Source organism: Hesperophylax consimilis, chromosome 9 (genome assembly GCF_061612785.1).
Source record: "Hesperophylax consimilis isolate HC1 chromosome 9, BYU_Hcon_1.0, whole genome shotgun sequence".
Lineage (NCBI taxonomy): Eukaryota > Metazoa > Arthropoda > Insecta > Trichoptera > Limnephilidae > Hesperophylax > Hesperophylax consimilis.
In genome coordinates, this window is record NC_142844.1 from 31,420,856 (window position 1) to 31,446,365 (window position 25,510).

The following is a 25,510-nucleotide window of genomic DNA, read 5'->3' on the forward strand; positions in this document are numbered from 1 at the left end:
TTGAAATGGCTCTGGCCGTGTTTGATGACCAGATCTGAATAACAATGTACTTCTCTAAATCTCTCTTCTCCATTTCCATCGCATCTCCTTTACTTCATCCTCACAAGATACTCCAATTAGGAATGTCATAGTCTCACTGGCTTCAGACAGTTGGGAGCAGTTCACGGTGCACAACATTAACAAAAAAACAATTAAAAATAACTAGCATTCCTACGTTCCGACTACTGCAATTCTTCCGTTAGCATAATCTACAAGACGGAACGCCCATTTTAGCACACAGTCAAGGATCTTTGTCAGGTATATTTTACACAATTATAATATATATCAACTCAAAAGGTGAGGCTTGCAATGTACGCTGGCCATTGTAGTAGTCCAGGACATGGACTCCTGGAGAGAGTCGCATTATAGAATCGACGGGCTCCGACCCGCATAGAAAGAATATGAGACATAATAATTGATTTAATGTAGACTAAACATGACATTGTTCAACGTATGTAAACTTGCAATTGGTTAACACCATAATATTATGATGATATAAATAAATCAGGCACAAGGCATCGCGTAATCAAAACAAACCATTAAATATTCTAGGTTAGCGATTCCGTGAAAAAATCTTACATTGACCGTGCCCTGATGTTATCATTTAACGTACGTTCCCAATGATAAAGATAATATTTAACACATCACAACACAACATTAGTAATATATACCAACATTTCCCAGAAACGAAAGGAACGTAAACATCGTCTCGTAAAATAAACTCGAGTAGGTAAATAATGAAACTAATTTAAGTCGTTGTTCCTCTTGAACATGATTCAAGATTTTCAAGGCCGTTAATGTTTTTTTTTGTTATTATGCCGTGTTGCGATGATCACATCTGCCCTAATGATGTCTTATTAATATATATATTTATATTTTTTATTTATTAAAGGAAAAAGTACATGTAAGTAATAAGGTTTACAATTTAGAATGACGATATTTAATACTACTCTTCCAGAGAAGCATTAGCTTGTGGTTGGAAGAGGAGTGTACATTATATTATTGTAGATATACATAATATAGAATCAAGAGAAGTAGGAAAAAAGAATATTGTAAGTAAAATGTACTACTAGTAGCTGTAATATATAAATAAAAACATGATGTTATTAGTTGAATATATTATAATGTTATGGTTTTCTATAATTTTGTTCATTTATCATAACAAAAAATCGACGGTAAAGTTATTGTATATTTTTCTGGTTTTTGGACTTTACTGGAAACACTTTTGTCGTATTTTAACTTTTTTATTTTGTATCACAAAACATGCTTTTTATAATATCTTCGTTGACAATAACAATTTATTGATAACGGGCCCGACCCTTGTACAGCTAAACACTGTTTACTGTAATAAATTTCTGAAGGAAAGAACACTTTTTTACTGGGAACAATCCCTTTATAGGTTAAAAATACTAATCCATTGACACTTGTTGATATGCACAATGAAAAAAAGGCAACTGCATATCGACAGTTATTTTTTGTTAACTGAAAAAAAAATTAAATTTGACTGTTGATTTCCTAAAGTTTAATAAATAAAAAAATTGCTAGAATTATGGCATTTATACAACTTTGGGCAGGGGTGGATAGCAAATATTTTTTATGTACATTTTGATGATAATTATTATTATGTCGTAATTTAACACATAGTATAGTTTAATATGAATAATTTACTAATTATATAACCATACACAGTATCTGGAAACTAGTAGTATAAGCGGAAAGCTGGTGAATCAACATTATTTGTATTTTATCGGATTACTTTTTCGATTTGAGCTTTCGTTTTCAGTACCTAAATCAAGTCCGAAGTTGGAATTTTTTAAGTCAAATTTGAAAAAACTCAGTCTCTAGGGGGTCAAGCGCAGTTCTGGCTCCGAATATTTGTTAACCCTTTAGTTGCCAAAAAACACGGAAAATTGATTTTTTATCTCACAAAATGCACAGATAGTTCCTTGGTTACTCAATTCCTTAGTTACTCAGTTTCATAGTTACTCAGTTCTTTAGTTACTCAGTTCCTTAGTTACTCAGTTACTTAGTTACTCAGTGTATTAGTTACACAGTTACTTAGTTACTCAGTTTCTTAGTAACTCAGTGTCTAAGTTACTCAGTTCCGTAGTTACTCAGTTCCTTAGTTACTCAGTTCCTTAGTTACTCAGTTCCTTAGTTACTCAATTCCTTAGTTACTATATTCCTCAGTTACTCAATTTCTTACTCAATTGCTTAGTTACTCAGTTCTTTGTTTACTCAGTTCCTTGGTTAATCAGTTCCTTACTCTGTTCCTTAGTTACTCAATTCCTTAGTAACTCAGATTCTTACTCAGTTCTTTAGTTACTTAGTTCCCTAGATACTCAGTTGCTTAGAGGTAAAATCCAAAAATATATACACAAAATATGTCAGCATTCACAAATCATCAACTTTTTACATTTCATAAACTGTAAAATTATCAATTAAAAGTACAATGTAACCCGCCCTACACAAAAAATAAAATAATAATATTTGGATAATTTTTATAGAGCCGTTTTTGTGCAAAATCACCCCAAGGGCGCTGTAGTTTTTTTAAAAATAAATAAAGTCAAATAGTCATACTTCTATAACTAGTTATATTATTAGATTTTAAGCTCTACATTATGTTAAATCATGTGATATATAATACATTTGACATATTCCTGGCTGACTTGTCCCACCCAGGAGTAGTGTGTTTAATTCCTCGGCTGGCATTGTCCTCCATCACAACACAAGCAACATTTTCCGCTTGCTGTGGTGGAAGTAGAAGATTTCCAAATATTGTTAGGTTATTCGTAAACCGGGAATGAAATCTCTTTCTTTTTTTTTAAATTTATGTTTGTACCCATCACCAAAAAATGTATATAAAATAATATGTTATCAACTCCCTGCCACAAAATGTATAAATACTGTAACTTTAACCAAAAATGTACATGTTTGGAGAATAAACGTAATTGTTAGAAATAGGTCCAATCTAATAAAATAAACGAGTTGAATAAAGATTTCAATTGTTTTATTGTTCCCACTCATTACGATGCATTTCCTCTAAATACCAGCAGTTGCATAAATAAAAATATATGGTATATTTATATGATGTAACACGTAAAGATATGCGCTGCATGAATGAAAAAAGTTTTATCCTCCCATCGTAAAAATTTACAATTTCCACAGAAAAGACTATTATTTTTACCTCATCCTCACACCGAATTTTTTTCATAGATAAAAACTGTGAATCACTAAATAACAAAATGATGTAAATTTTCTATATCTACAATAAATTAATAAGATAAAAAAATATTGTACGAAAAATAATATTATTATTGGTATTCCCTTGATCCCGCCAACTTTATCTCACATTTCTATATAAATTTACCCTGTTTATTTTTATATTGTCTACGAGGTGAAGGTGAACGTTGTTTTCAATATATTAATAAAAAGGTTCCGACAGTGAAACTGTATATCAAAACAACATTTTATTTTTTACGAGCTTGCGCATGAGTGACAAATAATTAATTATTTTGTTCATGTTTTTTAGGCGTTTAACGTAAATAAACAAAAGTTTTTTTTCATATTCTTAACTTTTTCACTTATTTGCCTTCTTTCCAACTACCCATCATGCCAGCTTTAATAAGGGTCTACCCCTAGAAAATATCGATCGTAATATGTTGACATAAGTTCTTTATAATAATTAGAATAAAATTTCTTTGTTTTTAATACCAACCTGGCCACTACTGGGCCCAACCGGTTTCGATTCGCCGTGAACATTCATCGTGGTTATATAAAAACATGTTAAATCAATAATTACAGTGTATTTACAGGTAAGATAGAAGAGTGAGAGAGAACAACAACTTTGGTGGGGGGGCGAGGGGGACGTAGGGGTAAAAGTAAGTGGAGGGGAGGGGAATGTGTTTAAAATGGGGCTATTTGAGAAGTTAAAATTATTAAAAACAATGTTATTTTATTTTAATTATTATAATAAAAATAGTGTTTGCTACATGTGAAAAAATAAGTTCTTTAATTTGCTTTCTTAAAAATATTCTCAGATAAAATCCTTATACTGTTGTACCGCTGAATATAAAATTTGTTTTTCCTTTTCTAAACACACTCGGTAAATAATTTAAATACATATTATTAAAATGCATAACGGAATTAATAATGGCATTTCCAATTACATGTGATAATCATTTATCTTTTTCGTAAGAAGATTCCCTTCCCATACAAAGGATATTTTATTTTTATTACGTGTAAATTTTAATTTATTGCATTTTGCGATGTTAATAACAAGTTTGTTTAATTCGCAATAGACAAAGAGACGATTGAGGGCCTCTTGATGTTTAATGCAGTCGTTGATTGATTTAATAACTAAGTATATTTTTTATCATCTGCATATGCTAGATAATAAGTATGTAAAAAACATTTGTGAATATCGTATATATACACATCAAATAATAATGGGCCTAAATGAGAACCTTGAGGTACACCGGAGGGCACAGAGAAGAAGCTGGACTTTGTTCCCTCAACTAAGACACTTTGAAGTCTACTCCAAAGGTATGAAGTGAGCCACCGGATTAAGTCACCGGATCATGGATGCCTAATTGTTTTAATTTTTGAATTAGAATGAAATGGTTTACCTTATCGGAGGCCTTAGAGTAATCAGTGAAGATTACATCTACTTGGTTTCTATTGTCCATATTGCACGATAAATATTCCGTTAAATTTACCAAGTTTGTTAGTACTGATCTTTTTGAAGAAATCCGTGTTGTTGGTTTTGTATATTACGAACAATTGTTGTGTAAATTTGATCGTAGACAATTCTCTCAAAAAGTTTACTAAATACCGTGAGTATTGAGATTGGGCGGTAATTTTCAATGTTAATTTTTGACCCTCTTTTATGAATAGGGATTATATTAATATTACGTAAACTGTGTTATTTGTATTAGGTGTATTGTGTCATCTACGGAACTCCTAAATGTTGACTTAAGGTAAATGTGGGTCCGCTCGTATGTACCCCCATTTGAATCTCGTGGACCCCCAATTTTTTTTCTCGCTGACATAGACCCCCAACAAGCCGATATCGACCCTTGGGAGTCTATATAAACCACTTCGGGAACCTCTGATCTAAACGGTGTCCAAAATATAAACCACCATGCCTTATATTCAAATCTAAAAGTTAATCACAAACAATTAAAATAATATACACCAGCTCTATGAAATAAAAGGTTCTTGCCGCAATTTGAGAAAAAATTATGAAACTTTGTGATTTTTTTATTAAATATTTTTATATGAAACAACAAAAAGTGACAATAATGTTTATAATATATTTGTGTAATAAAAAGTGTGTGTGTTTTTGTTATCAGTAATTTTGGTTCAGTGTTTAGACGACAAACTGAAAGGTGAACCCTTTTTATAATCTTTTTTACATTTGCATTCAAAATTTTTTTTTAAATACGTTTATATGTAATAATACTATTAGAAAGCGTATTTGTTTTTAGAAAACACAGATACATACAGTAATAAACATGATAGTGATACAATAAAACATTAATTGGAGAATTCGCCTGCATCCTAACAATTTCTCACTGATGAACATCCGTTGATGTATTATACTATTTTTTATTTATTATATTATGTTATCCATTGATGTATTATACTATTTCTTATTTATTATATTATTTTATCCATTGATGTATTATATTTAGATGAGACATGAAGCGAAAAAATAGGTTCCGCTTCTTGACCTCCAACTGCCTTCCAACTCTCCCAACGCTCTAACTAAAACTACAGATTCCGGTCTACGCGAACGGCTTATCGCATTCTAAATATAGCTCTATGATTTCATCACCTTTCAAAAACAGTTTTTTGTTTTCGGATACGTTCAGATGTATTCCATTTATTTGGATTTTATTGCAAAGCAGAAATATTCAGACCCATCACAAAGTTAGTGGCCCATCTCAAGTATGGTATGGTTAGTGATAGTTAGTTAGTTAGCGATCAATGTTGGATGCTAAGATTATTCAGTCAGTCGACGGGATCAGGAGTCAGCACAGGTTTAGCACAGATGCGCCTTCGGGAACTGATGAAGGGAACATCCTTCTACGATGTGTTAAGGTGTTTGAATGTTTTGCCATTCTGCATCTGTATCAGAGTATTGATTCACTCGGTTGAGATTGCGCCATGTATTACCTTTTCTCGCGATGTCCTCGAGATCTTTTGATTTTATTACTAAACTAGCTGACGTGTACCCGGCGTCGCTGGGGGTTATCCCTAGGACATAGACATATACCATCGTGGACTTATCTGTAGGCCTTTTTAAGATATACAATTCCGTAGAACATTATTTTGATGTATCTTATAACGTTTAGCCAGCGTTTACAATGTAATGCCCGAAAATATATTTTTACGACATGATTATAAAACATCGACTTTTCTCCGCTTTCAAAAAATATAATATGCATCTATTATATATGTAAACCTTCCGAAAGAAATTTCCTAAATGATAGCGAAACCCCTATCAAAATCCATTTCGTATTTTAGAAGAACTAAGCGCACAAACAGGCAGACGTGAAAAGTGACATTATTTAATACTATTTATAGAAGATGAATACATTATGAAGATACGCGTCAAATTAGTCCAAAAGTAACACAAAATCACATCAAATAGGGAGTGGGAAATATTGCATGAAAATTGCTTATCATATTATTATACAGTTACCAAACATAGCAATATATTTTTTCATAAATTTAAACTCGATGCTCTTTTCAATTTTTATCCACACAACATTTTCCGTAGATCTGGCGTACACTTGCGCTCATTCAGTGACGCTTGTATTTCCTATTTATTATAATGTGTAAAGTACTTGATTATTCATATAATTAACACTTTTAGGAGCATAACCAGTTGAAACAATTTTTTTATTTACATCCACATTCCACAAATTAACTGGGTGTAAATGTTTATATAACATAAGGAAAAGTAGGAAAAATATTATAAACCTGTGAAAACATGTTTCATCCACTAAAATTAAACAAATTTTACACAATAGTAATTAATTTAATACGACATTAAGTTCAAAGCTTTAAAAGTCAATCCAGATTAGTTCACATTCTAGAATGAAAATTTTCCACAAAGAGTTGCTATTTTCTAAAATTGAAGTTTGTTTGCTTTTTTATCATAAAGTTAATATATTCTACTATTGAGTTGTGTAGCTGTAAAAAACGCTCTGGAAATTTTCGGAAAAGTTGAGAGTCACGAAAAACTGTATGGATATAAAAACCTTGAATATAAAACGAATATGCATTGCTAGAAATCAAAATAATAATGCGTTATTATTATTTTGATATTTAGCGAAAAATATTAATATTACATTTATTTTCAATATACTAACAAAATCAGCAGAATTTTCCAGGAAGGGTTTTGCATCTCCACAACTCAATTGCAAAATTACTCTATGGCGCCATTTCTTAGATAAATAACTTGCGCAGACCCGCGATAAATTTAAAATTTGATCTCTCGTCAAATCAGTTTCAATTTTTTAAATTGTAATCCAATTCCGTCGAAAATATTTTTGTTTAATTTATTACTTCATAACAATCAGAAAATGACATTTAAATTTAAATCAAATGAGAGTTCATTGAACCAGAGTTACAAAAAGATACACAACCAAAATCAGTATTTGTGGTGATCATAAAATTCAATCGCTTTGTATCCTGAGTAAGGGACCAATGATTTCCTAAACATGCTGAAAATTGGTATACGAAAAACAGTGGTTTAAACAAGGATTTTTATTATTATGTACATAAATTTACTACTTAAACCTTAGACAAATAACATCAGATTGACAAATAAAATTGTAGAGGAGGTCAATCCACATATCATTGAATTTAGTTACAAGAATGCTATAAAAACATATCTCATAAATAAATATTAATGTTAGATTTTATTATTATTTTTCATGTTCTATTTTAAATTTTATTTAACATCTTTAATAATGTTCCACTAAATTATTATATATTTCACACGGGTTGTAAATGCCCGTATAATATAAATAAATATATTTATCATTTTATTTATAAGCGCACGGTTTAGAGCAAACTGGGCTCATCCTCGTTGGTGACATCTACCTTCTCAACTTGATCGTTTCCAGTGACCGTGAAGGTCTATTAGTGAGCTCGATAAAATACTATATTTTGTAAAACAATAGTCGTAAATAAATAATACTAATCACTAAAGACAATGTGGGCGTAATAAACTGAGCTGTGGGTTTTTACAACATTTTTAAATTTAGCATTTGCAGCTGCGACATAAGCTCTCTGATTTCATGGCATAACCATTATGTCCTTATGATGTATCTATAATATGATAGCTGTTGTGATGACTCAGTGATAAACCAATAATATATTTGATATTAAATTGCATCATTTGAATCGATCGAAAACTCGTTAATAATGGTGTTCAGAATTATTTAAAGATCGTTGAACTCTTTAAGTTGGTTACTGGCTCTTTTTTACTGCTTTAAACAGTAAATGTCCACAATTTTTTATTGCATTAACATAGTACAGACAACATAAAAACGAAGAACTTAGCGAAAAAATCATATTTTTTTATGGACAAGGTCAAACACTGAAGAACATAATTCAATTTTACGACAGGTACAGTATGACTAATAGCATAAATAATCACGTTCTTCCTAATGAAAAAAATCGGTAATTATTAATTATCATCATCCGTGCAAGTATTTTGACACCTATCCGTTGATTTAAAAAAATATATTTTCTGGTGTTTAAAATTCCAATACACGGGGATTTTTATTTACCGTTACCGGTAAAAAAAATAGCTCACCCACTAAAAAAACCTGAATTGTGTTTCATTTATTTATTCATTATTTTTTTCCTCCACTGCTCCTGTGTCGAGATGAGCAGCTTTACAATTATACTAAATCAAATAAGTAAATCACATAACACAAACACACATTTTTCACATCGAATATGAAGCTTCTAAGGTGATTCATGACAAAAGCCATGACATGGACATCCAAAATCAGCACTCTTAGCCAGTATGGAATTTTTACCATTTTCTTGAATAGATCCAATGAACCTATAGTTTTCATATTTTTACCGAGCATATTATAAAGCAACGGTGCTTTATAAGTAAAACTCCTTTGTCCAGCGGATGTTCTGGTATTCACCAGCTAATACATTAAAGAAGAACCCAATCTAGTGTTCCCATTGACTAATTACATATATCAATGAGTGTTATACACTTGTTGTAATCTTTTGGCAGTATCAATGTTGTTACATAGAGCCTGTTTTATGTGCAACTGCCTTATTGACATGATTTTATTGAAGCTGGATTACCTGCAAGTGGCTTTGGTTCAGTGTTATTTTATCAAATATATCTTTAGTTCGGCTGAAAAGTGATGTCAAGATTTAACCGCCAATTTTGTAAATTTAATAAAGACTTTGCCACCAATAAAATATTTTATCGGTGATTCATATTCATATTGCGTATTTACAGACGCAAACAAATAATTAATATTAATATTTTTAATCATGACTTGAAAAATGTTTATTTTAATAAAATAAAATAACCTACGAACGCGCAGATAATAACGTACGTTCCGTTTATCCTTAAATGCCAAATGGAAAAAACATGTAAATATCAGGGTCTTGATCGACTTACCGCGATGCCAATTTATTCAAATGAGTTATCATTATCTTATGTAATCAAATTTGACTTTTTCTTGGGCAAGCACAGTTTTGGCCACTACGAACTGCCTATCATAAAAAATCAAATCAGCTAACACAATAGAAGTGCCTACATCGCGGTATTATTATAGAACATCGTTTAGTTAGATGGACAATTCCAACTCGTTAAGTTATCTTATAAGAAGGTACCCATTGAGAAACTCGTCTCCGACATCATTTTCCGGCAGCGATACAAATGGATTTTTTTTTAAATTTCTGTGAATAAGTTGATTCACATGGTAATCATTTTTTTGTACGTGTACTCACCCGGAAATATTGTGATGATTTTTTCAAGGTTTTATTATATCTAATTCTTGCAATGTACCTAATATCTTCACTTATGATAATCTAATCAGAAAATGCGCGCGTAACATACGTATTATATCCGATTAATTTACATTTTACGAACCTAAACATGAGAAATTTTTTATGAATAATTTTTTTGTACATCGACTTTGTTTAGTGGAATTCAAATTTCTTTTTTTATTAAAACACAAATAACATTGTTTACATCACTTTATTTCGATACAAAATCTCAACATGTTTCATGAACCAAGTTCACTTCATCAGGAGCACAAGAAGTGAACTTGGTTCATGAAACATGTTGAGATTTTGTATCGAAATAAAGTGATGTAAACAATGTTATTTGTGTTTTAATAAAAAATAAATAATGCCATCACAAAGTGAAAAGCAGTTAGAAGAAGTTTTCTTCGAAAAAAAAAATCAAATTTCTTGTTTAAATAAAATTGTGGCGGTCTAAAGTGTGTCTGGCAAGCGGGCAGGTGGTCGGGCGACATGGCTTTGATTTTTTAAACAAATCTACAGATTTATTACAAGATTAACCAATTATGCAAATTTGACCTTCAAAACAAGAGTAAGGTCACCGTCTACATGAGAGTTCTAAACATCACTCCCACACTATTTTGCAGCTCTGATTTTTACACTTCTGGATGAAATTTTGCACACGTTGTGAGGCAAATTACAGTCTACGTAATATGATTTTTTTAAGCCAGAGCAATTATTTATCAATTTTTGTTTATTATTTGTATAAAGGTATAAAAATATAGCATTAAAAAAGAACAGAAAAAATGTTTGTGCGATGTGTATTTAACAAAAAATCCCACATAGGCAGGCCAATATTTTTGTGGTTATACTTGAGATTAGTTTAAAAGGTGGATCAACTTAACTTATTGTAAAATGAACATTAAATAAAATTAATAGCAGCTTCCGTCTGTAACCTCTAAAGGCCCGAACAAACCGCCGCGATCAAAGCGCGTCCGCGATCCCGTGCACGGTGGCGATCAGATGTTGTGTATGAACTTGTAGCAACGTGTTCACATCGAAGCGTTCTCTGATTGGCTGCGGCGTCCTGTGCAGCGTCTGGACGCGGCGATCGCTCGCGTCCGCGATCAGTTGCTGCTTGCAGGATCTGCACGCTGCACGCAACGTAATTATCTCTGAGTTTGTGGTATTTCTCATGATGTCGGATACAAATAAAGAGAGAATGATCAACGAAATTAACAAGCCTCGTTTACTTTATGACATTTCACATCCAGAATATAAAAATAATAGAAAGAAGTATCAAGTTTGGAAAGAAATAGGAGAATTATTGGGATTAAGTGGCAAGTTTTAGAAAAAATATATTTATTTTTATAGGACATACATTTTTATGAATTAATATTTTCACGAATTAACATCTTCTGTTTTCACCTAGCGATATTTGTTTATACTTGAGTAAATATCAATATTATATCAGTGAACAAAACTACAAAAAACATTAAAAACACGCCTATTTTAGAAATTATTTTCTCTTAAAAAATTGTTTCAGTAATTTTTTCACAAAAACAGAAGTAATAATTCTTCTTCAGATTTGTCTCCAAACATGATTATGATTATTTAAATGGTTCCCGCTCCGAGCTATACCTACCACACAACCGACACGAACGTACGAGTGCCACGGACGCCAGCTGATCGCTAGTTGATCGCTAGTTGATCGCTAGTTTGGTGTGAACGGTTCTGCACGCACACAGGACGCTCACCGTGCACGCCATCGCGGACACAAAATGATCGCGGCGGTTTGGTCTTGCCTTAACTAGAGCTCTGATGTCAGTAATAATTATGTTAAACCTATCAATGTTTGAAACAGGTTCACACTTAATTAATTAATCAATCTATTAGTATAATAATGTTTCATAATTGGATAATTTCTGTAGTGCCATTTTTGTGAAAAATCAGGGACTCGACCTTAGCAAATCCAGTTCCAGCGAACAATTTGTACTTCCTGTACTGTTTTACTTCATCATTCGTTGATAAAGTTGTTAGTCGGTGACTTTTCGCACAGTTAAAGTGGCGTCTGGTGACGTTTAAAATATGTACATGACAATTAATTTTGATTCCTTGTCGATCAGCACCAATATGTAATTATTGTCATGATACCGCAGCTACCATGCTTGAATTTTTTGTTTGTCGTGCCTACTAAATTACAGTTTACCAATTTTCGAATTTGTGGTTGTTCGAAATAAGTTAAGTATTTCAGTGACAAGCACAATACGTGACTTTAAATAAGTTGATTGGTAATTTATTTATTTGTATTCTACATTTTCTGGTAAATGTAGAGTAAATAATAAAACTATAAATTCTGAAGAATTAGAGCGAAACTAAAAAGGTCCAATTCTTTTGCAATATCCAATTATGTGCCACATGACTTTTGGAATCCAGTTCCAGAGGAAACCTTTAGTCATACCATATATTTTCTCTCTATGAAATAATGCGTAACCCAACACTAACACGCACAATAAACTTAAAAAAAAACGTTTTACTACAATAATATTATGTTTAAAATATTAGTCCTGTTGCAGAAGAGTCACCATGCGCCACTGTGCATGCCCAATAATAAGAAACTTAGACCTAGTTTTTCAATCCGACGTCTATGAACCTACATTATAAATCAATATAATAATATGCTCGTTTCTAGACCGTTACATTTTAATAATAATACTAAGTTAATTTATATTGCACCGTTTTCGTGAAAAATTACCTCAAGGGCGCTGCGAAATATTATTGAATTTAAGACACTATTTTAACTGAAGAAAACAAGGAATTTTTCAATGAGTCGGTAGATGATATCTTCTTGGGTTAATGTGTTAGATTTTATTTTTTACACTTATAAGCATTATTTGTAATCTAGTTCAGAGTTTTCAAACCTTTTTGGGCTCATCGTCCACTTTTGAAGTATATTTTTCTTCAGCGCTTCCCCCATTCCCAAAATTTTACCAGGCCCAAGAAAAAACCTATTTGTTGATTTTTATCGTTCGGAAAGCGCTGAATTACCTACAGTGTTCATATAATATTTTTTACAGCTTTAGTGACCTGCGAATTTAGTTAATCAATATTTATTTATCCATGTTTTGATTTAATTATTATATATTTTACATAAATGCCTTTCTAGGAATGTAAATATATTATAATTAACGCGAAACGCTGTGAAAAATCTTTCAATAATATAAGCTACCTATTTCAACAGCTAATGTCATCTTAGTTGTTCTGTAATCTATGCATCGTGTTCCACGCTCATATATTTAATGCAAAACTTTCGAGAGTTTATTGTAAATTCTTCTCAAGCGTACGAATAAATAAATGGAAATTCCATAAATTTACCTAAATGGAGCTATTTATTTTAATCACAATGACATAATGTACCTGCGTAGTTATTATATATTACATTCCAACGTACTCCATTGTTTTCTAAACTGTTTTAAAGCTAAAAGCGGTAGCAGCCTCAAGAAAACTAAAGTCTTACATTAAGAAAATCTTCATTTTAATTTGGTAAATATCGTCATGTGCTAGTCGTCTTAATGTGGCATTATCACTGTATGATAGTTATCGTGAACGCCGAAACTACTGTCATAATAACAAAAACTGAAATACTTGCAGCACTTAAAATAATATATATTTTTTTAAATTAATAACACACCAAAATATTGATCCTATTTATAGAAGTATATTGAACAGGCCGATTAGAGAAGCATACCCCTCCACACAGCATCCCCAAAGATGACATAGGCCCTGAGGGAAATTATTTTCTTCAGGGCCTCCTGTGTGGAGTAAATATAAAAATAAAAATCTTTTACCGTTTTATAAATATAATTTTATTTTACATGTTTCGAGACAATTTTAAACTTCTTAAAAAAATAAAAGTTTCATTTTCACTGACCATAACCATTTTGCTTAAGGCGATGTACTACGTCGTGTAATATTTTTAATCGAGCCGCTATCAATAACAGCCCTTACGTAGATGGCGATAAGGTTTAAATTCCCACTTAACACCATCTGTCTGTTTTGATTTATGCAAGAAAAAAACATGGCCAAAAAGTGCCTTTTATTTTATTTTCAGGTATAAATCTTAAAATTTTTTCATATCATTTTATAAATAATTTAATTTGCGACATTAAACAATAAAATCATAACCGAAAATGGGTTTGTAAGTAGGAGATTTTGAACTTTAAAGCAGTTTTCATTGGCCTTATACATTTTTTTTGGGCTTATTCAAAGACTTATCTAAAAAATACTCGATTATTTCAAAGGCCAAGATGTATTCTACTCGCAGTATTTAATTAAAGCATCTGAAACATTTCTAGGCGACCAAATTTTCAAACCGAAAACACATGATTTTGAATTACTACGTAGTGCATCGCCTTAAGTCTACCCACATGACCTAACTCAAATACATAATTTGGCACGATATTAGAGACAAATATGTTTAGCTATGTTCAAACATTAATTTAAGAGACTTTCTAAAAACCGTGCACAGATGCTGTGATACTTTGACTGCAGTTCATAATAGTAAATGTGTGTCACGATCGCTGCATAATGATAACCTTACTTCTGCTGCAATTTATAATGCCTCAAGTTTAGCGTCAACCGTCAGTTATAAATTATACGCGTTACACGAGGGGTAATCAATGTAAACATCTTCTTCTGTTACATGCAAAGTCCTTGAAAACATATCATGAATTATGTTAAGACGGATTTTTAAGGACTCATTTTCACGGTTAAAACGTTTGCATCACAATGACGACATTGATTATTCCGTTATTATCATTTACATAGTTAATGAATTTCCTAGTACATGTATGAACTTACTCTCACATAATTTGATATAAACTCTGCTAATTTTTAATGTATCTAATGCGGCATGATATTTCACATTTTATACCGTTATTCTCAGGGCCGGACTTACAATTAAAAATAAATTATTTAAATTATTAATATTTTAAACATGTGTTTGCTCTGTTTACTATACGGATATAATTAAAAATAAAATAAATAAATTAATGTGATTAAAAAGAGCATTTTGATGGGCGTAAATTTAATTGACAAACGACCTAGTAACCTTTTATTTTAAAAAAAATAATTTGTTAATTTAACATCCAAAACTATATCATTTACGTATCATAAAGTATCACGACTCGAGGAAGTGAATGGCGTTAACATCCAAAACTATATCATTTACGTATCAGAAAGTATCACGACTCGAGGAAGTGAATGGCGTTAACATCCAAAACTATATCATTTACGTATCACAAAGTATCACGAATGGAAGAAGTGAATGGCGTTAACATCCAAAACTATATCATTTACGTATCACAACGGCATATATTTGACGGCCGGCATAGTCCAGTGGTAACGCATTGGACTGCCATTCCGAAGGTCGCGGGTTCGAACCCGGCGTGCGCAAATAAATTTTATTTGATTAATTTGTGTTATTTCACAATTAATTAATTAAAATAATATATAGTATATTTGCGGCACGTTCCAGAGTGGAAGATACTACCAGTATCGCCCTGGTGTAAGACCACCATTCAGAATTGAAACGTTGCTCCAAATGGCTTTAGCCGTGTTTAGTGACTAGATCTGAATAGCCAGGTACTTCCCCACCTTCCTTTTTCCCTTCCCCACTTACCTTCAGCCTCACAACATCCCCCAATTGGAGATGCCATAGTCTCACTGGCTCCAGACGGGAGCAGTTGGGACTCTTGTGAGGTATTCACTATAAAAAAAATAAAAATAAATCACAAAGTATCACGACTCGAGGAAGTGAATGGCGTTAACATCCAAAACTATATCATTTACGTATCACAAAGTATCATGACTCGAGGAAGTGAATGGCGTTAACATCCAAAACTATATCATTTACGTATCACAAAGTATCACGACTCTAGGAAGTGAATGGCAATAAAATCCAAAACTATATAATTCACGTATCACAAGTATCACGACTCGAGGCAGTGTTTTTGTAAAGCGTATATTTTGTTGCTGTCTTTTTATTCATTTTTATATTCAATTCAATTTTAATTAAAAAAATTATCGGTCGACAAAGGTCAATGCGGAATCTTGTTACAATGGAATGCAAATTGACCGCCGCGACGTGTAGAATCTTTCCTCTTGGTCACATTTAAAACCAATATCACCGTCTACTGCGAAACCCCGAAACTTTCCATATTCCATTCCAAAGAATCAACTTAAAACCTTCCCCCAACCAATGTGTGCAAATGTAATTACTATAATATAACATCTACCGTAGTGGCGAGATTCGGGACGTATTTAGCGACAGCTTCCAAAAATCCTCGAATCTCTTTGTATTCGTTATCAGCCAAGTATAAGAGAAACAGAAGGGGCTAGAACCGAAACTTACTAAGTCAGTCGTGATGTTTGTTTTCAGAATTATACATTTCTAGTTTTTTAATTTTTATTATAATTATAATAACATAAAATTTATAAAGGGCAGTTTGTGTTATTTCACTTTGAGAGCGCTTATCTGTATCATACATATGTCTGTGTCAAGTGGCTATTTTGTACACCGTTATTGGACGGACGGTATTTATTCTTTGGAATTTTCCTCTGACTGACCTTCTATTAAATATAATAATAAGAATCCTCTGTCTGTTAATATGATTATTTAATATATTCTGTTTTGTATGATTTGTATAACGCTGTTTTTGGGCAAAATCCGCTCAGGGGCGGTTATATAAAATTAGTTCAATATCATAAAAACTTTTTTTTTATTTATTCATAAATATATTTGTATTACAAAGGTATAGTATATTGTCCTCTACGCCAAAAGTTCACCTGTGTTGTGGAGGACTTTTTCAATTGTAAAGTTATATAATACTAAAACAATACCTACAGTGGAGTTAGTTACAAAGAGTAACAATAAATATTGAAATATAAAATCGATTTTTCCATAGTTATAACAATAAAAAAGTGTGAAATATAATTTTTTTTTTTTATTTGGTACAATATTTTTTTACATTTCAAAGTTTTTCAGTAATGTTGGCCTCACTGGGTGGCTTTCCTGTGCTGGATTAGAAGGATTGTAGCCAGTTCCATATGTGTATTTTGTATTCTGTAAGATTAGATGTTTTATATTGTGTTGGAAGTGAATTGTATAGTTTTGTAGCCTGGAATCTGTAGTGTTTTTGTCCGAAGGATGTGTTGGTTTTTGGTATTAGTAGCTGGTGTGCATGTCTTTTTCTAGTATTGCGAGAAGTTTGTGAAGTTTTAAATGTGTTTAGGTTCGTGTAAAAGAAAGTAAGTATTTGTTTTGAATATAATTTTTGAATCTTCAACACTGGGAATTTTTTGAATATGGTTGAAGTGGGTGTTAGTATAATTTTTTAGATTAACATTCTCATTCTCAATTAAAATTGAAATTATTAAATTATGGAGATATGCACATATTTTCAAAAAAATATAAAGGTCAAATAGGGTAGTTATGCAAATAAAATTTGGCATTCTTCTTATAATATTTTTGATCATTCAGTTATGGTTTCTCTCGTGTAGGCGCTGTATGTATTTAAATAATTATAAAAACAGGTTACAGGTATGAATTACATACCTTAGTATGTTTGGTGAACGCGTGTATCATTAATTATGTAACCATCTTGTATTTTAATGGTTTGGTACCGGTTTATACAGGGTCAAAATGCGAAAAGATCCGATCCGATTTTTTATTTTAAATATGCCAATCACAAGTATTTCCTAAAATAAATATTCAATACTTCCTGCGTTGTGTGAACATCAACCTTGTAAACATAATTTTACTTCAACGATTGAAATGACGTTCTCGCTATAGGTAAATTGAAAAAAAAAACGAAAATTCAACTATTTTATTCTGAAACTAATTCATTTTCTACCAATTTCCATGTTTTATTTTCAAATTGATACTCGCTAAAAACATTACAATGAACATCTTAATTCAGTGGACTGTTTGAGTTAGCTTGGAAACGTAGAAATGTTCATGATGTAATATATCATAGCCTAGGGACTTAGGGAGTACAAGGGTTGTTAAAAAATGTTCAATACATTTTTAAGATATGTAAAAAGAAGTGCTTAAGAGTTATATTTATTTAAATCTGTAATCTGTTACGCCGTTAGTCCTAGTCAGCCGTTTTATTTTTTGTTTGTGCAAAATTATATTTATTGCGGTATTCACAAAGGACCGAAATTTTACCGCGCGGCGCGCTGAGACATACATTTTGCTACACAAGCTCTCGTCTACTTAGTATTTGTGCTTTATTCCTGCAACACAGAGAGAATTAACTGAGGCGGAAATGCAAATTAATTATAATCTACTAATAAAATGAATCACACGAATTCAGTCACTGATTTGTAGAAAATTGCAGAAACTATACATAGAAACTCATTACTTATGTTCGTATCGTTTTTTTCTTAGCAGACCAATGAGAAGTATTAAGATGATATAGTTTAATAGTAAGCTTAAAAAATAATGAGTAATTATTTGGATTAAATGGATTTAGATTAGAAAAAATATAAGATATATTGAACTGTCATAAATGTTGGAACTAGCTGCGTAGTCTTTATGAAGTTTATTTTAGCTTAGCCGACCGCCACAATACGGGCATACCTGTTGTGACGAATCAAATAACGTGATTTTGTCACACTGTCGGTTGCAAATACACAAAATCTGAAATAAAACTACTTTACTGAAGAAAGTAAAAAGGATACTGAATTTAACCTGGAGCAATAAGTGCATGGCACAAAATGTACCATTGAGTGAATAGGGCCTTAATGTTTTTCATCTTCTCGGCATTGTTTCCTGTAATAATGAGATGTATCATGCTACCATCATTATCTCGTAAATTGTATGGGTGGGTCATGTCGGAAAACATCACTTACATGAGGAGTTCCTGGCAATTAAACCAATCATCAGATGATTAAGTATTGTCTGTATATTTTGCAATTACAACTAAGTACCTGCACGGTTATATGTGACAATCATGTATACCTAATCATTAATCATACCTTCAAACAATCCTTTACCTATGTTTACTGCCAATCAAGTTACTAAACAATAAATAGAGATAAAGAAAAAAAAAATTTAAAATACTGCGGAAAATTTGCTTCGGCTTTGCATTTCCTCCAATATTTTTTATCCGGACAATATTTCCTCAATACTTCAAAGAAAACTGTAAAAAATAAAGCAGGAATATATTTTCTGAAGCATCAAAATTTCTCAAACCAGGGAAAGTGTGTTTGAAAATGTTTTCATTACCCTTTAACCTTTGTATGTTTTTACTCAATAAGAAAAAAGAAATCGAATTATTTATGTTAAATGTGAATAAAGATTTTTTAAATAATTGGCATTTAAATATAATACTGAGAATTATATTTAAATGCCAACTTACCCACCCCTTCAATGTACCATTTGCTAAAATCAGGGTCTTAGATATTCTCCAACTATTCACTAAGCCAAGCTTATCCTAAATACGTAACAATAACGGGCTGGTACAACATCAAGTACACACCCGCTTTTCATCATACCTGGGATGCGAGCTCCAAAAACTAGAACCACATTCGCTCAGCGACAATTCTGATTCAGCGCCCCTTAAATATACAACGCATTGAGCACCGATATTAAATCAACTAATAAGATATCCCTTTTTACAATGGGTGTTCAACGTTGCATATTTGAAAGGGGGGTGAGAATTCTTTAAAGAATTTCTAAAGACATCCTAAAACTATTTACAAAAATTAATTTTAAAAAATATATTGTATCTTCACCTTAATATTATTTAAACACTTTTTATTATATTTTTTCAGATTGTATAATTTGTATGACTACCATAACACAGGCATTAGCCTAGTATGGTAGTTGAAAATTGTAATGTTTAAAAATCTATAAAAAAAGTAAAAAATAATTTAATATAACATATACTATCTCTTGATATTTAAAACAACTATTACTTTATAGAAAACTAATACTAATTAGTGACAGTCTTTTTCAAGTTAATATTTTCTTGGAGTCTTGACTAATTTATCACAAGTCAACCATTCTAATGGGTTTTTAAATTTACAAATATTTATATATATTTGTGTCGTGATCTAGTACCAAACCGGCAGGACGTGGGCGGAAACCGGACGCGATGCCTACTCAGCCACTGACCGGTCATGGCTTACAATACATAATAGCAGCGGTATTTTGTCTAACATTCCGTTACCTTTTAGAGTTTCAAGCCTTGATTTTCTTCCTTAATTGGTACTTATATGGAAAACAATATTTTGCAAATCAGCCAATTATAAATAATTTTATGTATTTTATACCAATTACACGCTGAAAACTAGAAAAGATAGTAAAAACATAATCACGATGGATGACGATGTGAAGAGAATAATTTATCATCCGCTTTTGTAGAGGAACTATGTACTTATATGTATAAGTTATACCACATATAATAACACTTGGTCCTGGCTTGTTAAACATAATATTTATATAGACACGCGTGTTATACGGAAGTATTTTTTTTAAAGGTTATTGAGTTATGCAAAATAAAATCTTTGTGTACATATTTCTTTATTTGTAGGCACACTATATCAATATTAGTTACTACCGAGACTTTACTTAGCCTGACTTCCTCTTCGGCATCTGTGAGCCAGAAAATATATTCATAAATTCGTTAAAAGTAAAAAAAAGTTTTATCTAATATGCATGAACCTTTTACTTGTAAATCAACGGAAACGTCAATGCAACCGTGCTACCCAGGCATTCCCTCTCATCCTTCTCTCCACCCACCCCTCAACATATACAAGGTGTCCCGGGGTAAAGTGCGCTAGTTTTGGGAGGTGATTCAACATGATGGTAGAAGTAAAAAAAAAAAATTACTTTTTTCTAAATTCCTGTATTCCAATCGCATACAAAAATTGTTTTCTTTGGAAGAACATTTATTTTCCCATACAAACAATTCAACGTTGCAAAGCGTTGGAATTACGATAAATATTTTTAATCTTTTTTATTTGTACTGTCATGTAAAACTATCCCCCGAAGTAAGCGAACTTTACCCCCGGACATCCTGTATTGTAACTTAAAATAATGCTTATATTTTCACATATCTACTATTCACTAGGTCATATCCAACAATTTGCTTTCACAAAAATAAATAAATTTTTCATCTGAAATAATTTCAATTTTTTTTTTCATCCAGGACTACGGGAGTAACAGGCACAATCAGCAACAAGGAGTGCGGCAAGAAGATGAACAATGAGTATAAGAAAGAATCCTGCTACATCCTTCAAGACGATCAGCTCTTTCCCCTCTTCACCGTCCAAGAACTCATGCAAATAGCAGCAGACCTGAAGCTGGGAAATAACCTATCAGAAATAGCCAAACTCATGGTCGTAAGTGATATTTTATTAATAAATAGTAAATCACTACTTACTTTCTTAAATTTCCACTGAACCTTAAAAACGTCATATAATAATACGTAATACATGAATCGATAAGCACAGGACGTAGAACAAGTAATATCCAGAGTGTAAATATTACTCAATGTAAAAAACACGTTTGAAAATAATTCCTGGCTTTACAAAAAGCACCGCCTGTAACATACTGTAAAGTACTTTCGCAAAATCACAGTATAAGCACTCAAGAATTTTTTTGTGGATAGTAACTGTTTCATGGTCAATTGTTTAAATCCCTAGGCAAAGAGAAAAAATCATAAAATCTATCAAAGTATAACCTTCAATCTGCAGATGTCGATGAAAAGCTAGAGCTGAACCGATAATTATACGTTTGATTTACAACAAAAGTAGTAGAGCCGTTAATATGGTGGTTTTATCTTGTGCAGAACGTGAAGCGTGTAATTCTATCTAAAGTAAATAAACTATCTTTAACTCTTTCAATCGACATGTGTTTGAATAATTATGTAAAATAGACTCTTTCGTATCGTATGCATCATCGCTTTCATGATATCATGAAATATAGTCGATATAAACACATGGTGTATTTTAATAGGTACTAACTGTGTCCCGCCACGCGTTGCAATGTCTCCTTCTAGAACTTCCAAGAGCATTCTCGAACTTTCTGAAATCTTCTCGACTAACCGACATACTTTGCCACTCAGTTTGGAACCTTATAAAACCTTATTGAACTTTCTCCTTCCAGAACTTCTAGACCATTTGAAAACATTAAGGAACTTTCTGGAATCTTCCAGACTCACTGACACAGTCGACGGGCCCATGATGAAATAATCTAAAGCATTCGGGGCCTTACATAACAAAGCTCATTTTCATTACCCACTCCTACCCATGCTCAGCCCCCTCACAACTCTTTTACTTTCGATATGACACCAAGGGCTATCTACCAGTACAACCACCGGTGGGTTTCAGTGGCTGGTTGCGAAGAAAATTAGGCGGGTAGGGAAACATAGATTTATTTTTTATAATTTACTAGTGGATCCCCGCAATCTTTACTATTTAAAAAATCAATCTTATTACGGTGCAGAGATATTGCGTAAAGTATTCCTCGGACTTCCCCAACTTCTTCTACCAGTAAATCATTCTCTAAACTTCCCCCCTTACTAATAACACAAACATTCACATTTTTAGTGATATTGGTCGAGTAATTTTCGAGTTCTTGGAGCACAAACATAAGAAGGCTGAATTTTTAAATATTAAGATTAGAAACCAAATTAACTCAACCATTTGGAATGAATTTTATAATACGCGATGTTGTTCTGACACAGACCACCTTCTTTGTAGGGAAATTAAAATTTGTAGTGTGATGAACTTGCCCTGGGATATTTTTTTTCCGTTTACTGTAGGAATTAATTAATTCTGGTTTCTCCAATCAAAACTTGGTCGGAGGTGACATCTAGTTAAAAAATGCTGAGAACTAGAGGGAACAGGGGCGTGTCGTTTTTTTTTTATTTACGCCAAAAGTTAAGATGCGTCCAATCAAAGAAGCCTAATTAAAGTTCGAAATAAACAGGCTACACCTACCTTTTTGATTTATTATGGTGAGAAAGAATTTTTCAGTTGATCTCACGAAATAGGGATTTACCAGATGTTGGATAGCTGATTTAAAAACAAGTGCTTAGATTTATTATGGTAGAGAAAAAAACTTGGAACATGCCCTGCGTTTAGCAGAGACCTTCGGGGTGGTGTTTAGAATTCTCAGATTTAGTTCAGTGCAGTAGTAGCAAATTTGCCAGGTGGGGGGCGGATAGAAAAAAAAACCCTAACAAGATCAATAAGAAACAATTCAACTCCGTTGAGCAATGCTACTAAGTGACTTTCTAAGTATGAAATACGCCGTTAAATATAGTTACGTAATTTTTCTAAGGATTTAGACGAATTATAATTGTGACTGGCGAGGTAAATCACATTTTAACAGGACGAGTTTGGAGGTTGCTTAATTAAATTAAAATCCTGCAAGAAGATTTAAAAATAAAACTATTACATCATAATTATTTACTACATCCTAGACCGTGTTGATAATTGTAAGCCGAGCTAAAGTGCTGGTGGGCCGACACGCCACTGGACTGAGGGGAGTCGGGTTTCATTCCTTTGCAAAGAATTGGACAGTTTACTTGAGAAGTAACAAGTTATTGGTTTTGAAACGATTTAAATTAATGTGACGGGTTCTAGAGCTCATAATTAATGTGGTCTTTTAGTGCGTTTCTGTCTTTGAATACACAAAGTTTTCAGAATTTGAAGAACATAAATTAGATGTCGCCATATGGAGAAGGCGGAGTTGATTTGGGGGTGGGGGGAGCGCGAGGGTTGGACGGGAGTCTAGATTGGGGAGAGCTAAGAGATGGTCGAGATAGTTAGCGTGGAAGAGCGGGGGAAGATAGTCAAGGGTGAAAGAGTGGTTCAAGGAGTCAGGTGTTGAAAGCGTTGGAAAGCGGTCAAATAGAGTCAAGCAGAATAGAGTCAAGGGGGTCAGAGATTCAAGGTTTGGGAGACGGTCAAGCATAGCCAGCATCGGTCAACGTTGTAATATAGTCAAGGCAATTAAAAGCTACGAGGCGCGCCAACAAAAAATTTATCGTCGGGACACGAACACGGCTAAAATCATTTAGTGTAGGAAGTGTGATTTTTCTAACAGCATGGGTATTTTACTGCATGTGACTGTGTTTGTTTCTTATAATTATTTGGATTGCACTTAGATGAATTGGTAAGTCTTATTATAATCTAATTATTAACCCTTATTTCCCTTATGTAAACCAAATAATACAATTGTATTTTGAAGTAAGGGTATTTAACTTGAATACTATAGGTAATTATGTTAAAATCTTCAACAGAAGAATTTTAAGTCCGGACCCTTAACAAAAAGGGGCCATAAATTACGAGACTTAGCCATTACAAAAAGGACGAAGAGCGGTTACTCTAAAAACGCTTTAGATTATTCAACAATAGGCATTATTTATGAGTTAGACTATTTTTCGCAATTTAACATGATTTAAAATAATTCTCCAGTAGTTATATTTAGCGTCAAAAATTTATAAAATATAAACCATTGTACTTATGCGATGTTTTTATAATCCGGCGAACGGTTATTAGTCGAAACAATCAGATTCCTATAGGCAAAATAGTAACGGATAGAACGGTTAATTATATGCTTCAATACCTGTTATTTAACAATAAGTTATCGTATTCTCCTTGGACATCCAATATATTTGGTATTATCAAAGTTATTCGCGGAATTAACACAGCGGATAGAAGGTAGCCACCGAGAGAACACATCTGTCTAGCTTCCCTATTCTATCAAGTGAGATTTTCATTCACATAAGTTTGGTTTGGGACGAAGTGTACGAATTTTTCGTAGGCTGTCCTATCTTATCAAAGCGACAAAAGCGAAGGAATCGAAATTGGTAATTGGCTTGCCTAATAGGAACTTTTTGTGTTAGCAAAGTCGATAACCCTGAATACCGAGGTAGCGCCTATTCCAGTAGAGCAGCGCCGGCCTTTCCCGTGCTCTTGGTGTGGTTGAGTTATTCCCGTAAAAGCATCGGTTTCTGTCGAAGGTGTTGGAGGACCAGCCTAAGATGGTTTTTTTTTTTTTATATTTACTACACACAGGAGGCCCTGAAGAAAATAATTTCCCTCAGGACCTATGTCATCTTTGGGGATGCTGTGTGGAGGGTCTTTTTGTGACCATGGGTCTTGAAGAGTCCCATGTTGTAGGAGGGAGGAAACACAGAGGCCGGCAGTTCGTTCCACAGCCGAGCTGTTGAACTTAAGAACGAATCGTAGAAGCGACCCGTTCTCATGTGACAAATATCAACTGTGTACAAATGTTGGGCACGCGTTTGGCGTGTATCCCGACTACGCACCGGTGCCGAAGGGATCAATGACGCTAGTTCCTCAGAGCATCTTCCATTGTAATACCGATAGAACAAGGACAGCATACCTACCTGACGCCTGTGCT

General features: G+C 32.7%; 1 protein-coding gene across 2 annotated transcripts in view; it reads left to right on the plus strand.

Moving 5' to 3' along the window:
- Nucleotides 1-25,510, plus strand: part of LOC149421238 (ATP-binding cassette sub-family G member 1) — a 129,357-nt gene that overhangs the window by 80,538 nt on the left and 23,309 nt on the right. For both annotated transcript variants that reach the window (XM_089635903.1, XM_089635904.1), the window contains exon 4: nt 21,282-21,474. In XM_089635903.1, the coding sequence (XP_089492029.1) occupies nt 21,282-21,474 (193 nt within the window). The remainder of the gene's footprint in view (nt 1-21,281; nt 21,475-25,510) is intronic.